Consider the following 4,419-nt stretch of genomic DNA (forward strand, 5'->3'; position numbering starts at 1 on the left):
TGAACCGCTGGGCACCGTAGGGTGCCTGCAGAGGTGTTCTACCTTCAATTGCTGATTCTCTGCTGCCTCCTAAAGCTGGGGAGCACCATTTTTTTCCTCACCCCACATTTCTTCTCCTCCACCACAGCTCACAAGGTCCCTGGTGTCGCTGCCCGCACTTCCCTGTGCACTGCACAGAGCTACAGGCACATGCAGAGTAAGCACAGGAGGAGTGCACCAGGGTGCCAGCCAGGAGGTCCCCAGAGCAGGGCTGAGCCGGGCATGGAGACAGGGTTTGGTGTGGTGCTGCACGGCTGCAGGCACCCCAGGAAGCAGGGCTGAGCACCTGGGACCTACAGACACGCAAGGGCCAAGGGAAAGCGGCGGCAGCCCCAAGGGGATCCGAAGGGCGAAGCTCAGCGATGCGCTGGCCCAGCAGCTCCGTGGGACACATCTCGGCCACCACAGGAGCCTGTTCAGAGCCCTTTGTTGAAGTAGACAGTCTCCAGCCATGGATCTTTCTTCCGGATCTGATCTTGGACTTCAGGCTCCAGGCTGCTCACAGGCATTGAACTGCGGAGGAAACATGGATACACAGGATGGAGGGGGTATACCCACCAGTGGCCTCAGGTTGGAAACTACCTGCTGCACCCCATGGAGATGCTGTCCCCATGGCCCAGCACAGACCCTTGGGTCTGCACTGCTGTGTGTGCACAGAGATGTGTGTGCCCAGGCTCAAGCCCCTGACTGCGAGAAGAAGCCAAAGAATCTCTTGGGAGTCCGAGAGCACGATGAGCCCATGCACCCCCTGCCCATACAGGAGCCACACGTGCAGGCAAAGTGCCTGTCTGTACCTTTTCTGAGGGAAGAGTGCGCAGCACAGCGGGGTGGCAAACACCAAACTGCAAGAGAAAGATGTGGAGAGGTGAAGCTGGGCTGCATAAATCACCCACACCCACCCACGGCCTGATCCCAGAGCAGCAATGAGGCAGCCCAGAGCTGTGCTGGGTGTTCAGCCAGGAAAGGGCTACGGAGATGCCCTCTCCAAGCTCCAGACCCTGCATCTGGCTCCTGAGGTGGGGCAAAGCTTGTCCCCCAATATGTGGGGGAACAGCAATGCTGCGCAGGAGCCATGGGAGGTCTGAGAGACACCAAGATGAAGCAAAACAACTCCTAGCCCCAAAACCTTATATCCCATCCTGTCTGCCTGGGATGCCACCAGCCTGGCCAAGCTCTGGCATCCCCCTAAGAAACTTTGGGGCAGTTCTCTCCCCCCACTGCCAAGCAGAGTTCCCAGCAGCACTGTCCCATACACCTGGGCTTGGTCTGCACCCGGGGCAGTGATGCCCATCAGTGGATGGTGACTTACCAGAGTCCCACCAGGCCAACCTGCAGGGGAGCATTCAGGTACGGGTACCGCTGCCAGGGACAGGGAGAGGATGTGTGTCAGTGCAGTGGACAGGGCTGAAAGGTGTCTATTTCCCAACAGGGTGCCAGCTCTGAGGGGTGCCAACAATGTGCCACACTCGGTGGATGTCGCTACGCCCACCCTCCCATCCCAGGTTCACTGGTACCTTCAGGAAAGCTCTCTTCTCCAGCATGTTCATGATCACCGGTGGAATGGCTGAGGCAGGGAGGAAGGAGATGAGCTCCCAGTGTTCCCAGGTCCCTGCCAGCAGTGGGATCCCATCCCACGCTGCCAGAGATCAGCTGCAATCTCTCAACACAGGTGGAGGAGGGGACACTCACCCATGGCCGGCGCTGCCATGCCGATGCGGGACACCACCACCTGAAAAATGGCCTTCTGGGCTGCTGCTGTGGATTCACCCAGGCGGTTCCCATTCTCATCCGTGACAGGGATCCCCAGCTTGAGCTCTCTGCAGGGACAGAGAGGGTGAGGGGGCCACAGGGCACAAGGGTGAGGGGATCAGGACACAGGACAGGGACATGTCTCCAAGGAAGGCTGGCACCCTCCTGTACCCCATCCACTGTCTGCACTGTCTCAGCTGGACCCACATTCACATTTGGGAGCAGTCCTCAACAGGGCTGTACAGGGACCAATAACCCCCTGGTTTACAATCAGGTGCTTGCACCCTGAAGCCAACCCCCTCCATGCTAAGGGCCAGGAAGGAAGTCCCTGCATTCCCCACCAGTGCCTGTGAAGCCTGAGGCAAGCCTGTCCCACCCCAGGGCTCACCTCTGCCTCATCAGCGGGATGTTGATGCAGTTGGCAGCTGCCACAGCCGCGAAAGGCACGTACCGGCCAATGATGGCTGGCAGGTGCTGGGGGAAAAGCAGGAACACGTCACATAGAGGGTCTAGGGGCAGAGCTGGCTGTCCCCGGGTCTGCAAGACTTCCTGCAAGACCCTGGGGTGTCCCAGCTCCACTAGAGGAAAAATGTCCCCTCCTCCCCTGCAACTCCCAGCTGGTAAAAGCTGCATAGACCAAAGGGTGTGGGGGGTCCCAGGTCCCCTGCCAGGCCTGGAAAGAGGCTGAGGGGTGAAAGAAGCCTGAAGATACATCTGGAGTAAGGCTGGAGGGACAGGCCATCTCCACGGCCTTCACTGGGGAGAACAGTTGCCTTGTGAGGGCAACCTTAGCAAACCCCTTTTCTTCATTTTTCCTCCCACTCCACGTGAATCTCCTGCTCAGCTCAGAGCTCAGGGAGATCCCATGGGGAGGGTCCAGGTCCCTCCAACCATGATGGCCAAGGATCACCTTACCTTGGTGAGAGACTTGAGCCCCAGTGCTGTGACAACTGCCCCCGTGGTCGCGCTCACATAGGCTGTCCCCAGCTGGCTGAAAGAGCAGAAAGTGACACCAGTAAGCCAGGCTCTCCCCATCCCAGTTGTCCCTCCAAAGGAGGGAACAGCATGCCCTTCAAGAGCACCAGGATACCTCTGGCTTCCTCTCCCAGCTGTACCACCAACCCTGACAGCCCCATTGGCATCCATCTCTGCCTTCACCAGATCCCCATTATCCCATCTCACAGTTCCCTGCTATTCAAGGCACCCCCCTGGTGTTTTGGGGTGCCTCAAGGACCTAGTCAGAAAGATGCTTACCTGGGGGTGATGGGTGCATCCCCGCTGCGGTTGGTGTAGTTGACGATGGCATTGAAGGACTGGTTGACCCACTGCCAGAACAGCACAGCCGGTGTGGTTCTGCCAGAGAGAGGAGGGTGACACTGGGGGATGCCACCCATGCTCCTACAGCATGAGCTGGGTATGAGACATGTGTCCCCTCCTCACCCCAGAGCCAAGAGGATCCTCCAGGCATCCTCTTGGTCCTGGGGTGAGGAGGGAAGAGGTACCTGTAGAAGGTCAACATGCAACCAGTGATGGTCATGTTCATGGGGACCTGAGCAGACATGCGTCCCACAAGGATCATCTTCTCGCCCGTGTCAGGGTGGAAAGCCGAATCATAGATGTACTTTGCCCGCCAAAGCTGGTCCTCTGTCAGCCCAGGGTGTACGGTGCCTGCCCTGCCAGGTAAGGGTAACACCTGCTGAAGGACCCTCTGCCAGCACACATGGCCTCACTGGTCCCCCACATTACTTGCAGCAGCTGCAAGATGCCTTAGGGACCAGCCAGGCAGTTTTGGGGGCTTGCTTTGGCCAGGGGGGCCAGCATCACTTCTATTCCCATTCCTGGGAACAGCCCCAAGGCTGTATCCTGCCCAGGAGCAGTGCTGAGGGTACATCTGTCTTCCCAGGGGATACCTGTAGTCCTCCACTACCCGTCGGGCTTCCTCCAGTGTAGCCCCAGAGAGCAGCAGGTTTCGGGGGTCAGTCACCATGAAGAAGTGCTTGGCCCGGCCCTGAAAGGTGCTCTGGTCCCAGCGGGGCTCCTGGATGTTGATGGTGGCAGGCAAGGATGGTGGCATTTTCTGACAGGTCAGGGGATGAAAGGGTTATGTGGGATGTGGTGCCTGTGTGTCCCCCTCCGCACCCCTGCTGCGGCAGCTCTGGTGCTCACCCAGCCAGGGGGGACAAGGGGTGAACAGGAAGCCCCTTTGTAATGGAGCTCAGCAGCGACTCCTGAGTCCACCCAGCACATGGGGCAGTTCGTGGGTGGTGTGACCCCACCACGGCACCCTGCAATGTGCCAGCGAGAACCCCCTGACCTCGCTTACACCAGTCACCAGAAGTCAGGGACGCCCCAGACCAGCAGAGCACGCCGGTCACAGAGGAGGGGACAGAGACCCACCACTTCGGGGCCACACCTGCTGCCAGCACCGGGAGAGCAGAGCGAGGAAGGGCACTGGAAGGAGGAATGTCCCTCCCGGCAAGGCACCGACACATGCAGCACGGCTCTATTTCCACACCCGCCCTTCCCCGCGAGAAACGGCGTTCCTCTCCCGTCCTTCCCGCGCCGAGCATCCCTCCCGCCACGCGTGACCCTCCCTGCGTAGGGACCCGGGTCACCCCCTGCACTCACGAC

General features: G+C 59.7%; 1 protein-coding gene across 1 annotated transcript; it reads right to left on the bottom strand.

Annotated features, from left to right (window-relative positions):
• Nucleotides 1-55: 55 nt before the first annotated feature.
• On the bottom strand, nt 56-4,396 carry SFXN3 (sideroflexin 3). Its single transcript, XM_008643846.2, has 10 exons — nt 3,699-4,396; nt 3,291-3,461; nt 3,043-3,141; nt 2,704-2,779; nt 2,177-2,262; nt 1,729-1,856; nt 1,554-1,603; nt 1,349-1,398; nt 834-881; nt 56-552 (listed from the first exon to the last, which is right to left on the bottom strand). The coding sequence occupies exons 1-10, from the start codon at nt 3,860-3,862 to the stop codon at nt 456-458; spliced, it is 969 nt and encodes a 322-aa protein (XP_008642068.1). The 5' UTR covers nt 3,863-4,396; the 3' UTR covers nt 56-455.
• Between the last annotated feature and the right edge of the window lie 23 nt (nt 4,397-4,419).

Source organism: Corvus brachyrhynchos, unplaced genomic scaffold (genome assembly GCF_000691975.1).
Source record: "Corvus brachyrhynchos isolate BGI_N302 unplaced genomic scaffold, ASM69197v1 scaffold61, whole genome shotgun sequence".
Lineage (NCBI taxonomy): Eukaryota > Metazoa > Chordata > Aves > Passeriformes > Corvidae > Corvus > Corvus brachyrhynchos.

Excerpts from the sequence above, each read along its gene's own strand:
- SFXN3 (XM_008643846.2), bottom strand. The coding sequence starts at position 3,862 with ATGCCACCATCCTTGCCTGCCACCATCAACATCCAGGAGCCCCGCTGG. Across the intron at positions 2,780-3,042 it reads GATGCACCCATCACCCCCAG|CCAGCTGGGGACAGCCTATG; the intron begins GTAAGCATCTTT and ends CTGCTCTTTCAG. Across the intron at positions 1,857-2,176 it reads ATCCCGCTGATGAGGCAGAG|AGAGCTCAAGCTGGGGATCC; the intron begins GTGAGCCCTGGG and ends CTGTCCCTGCAG.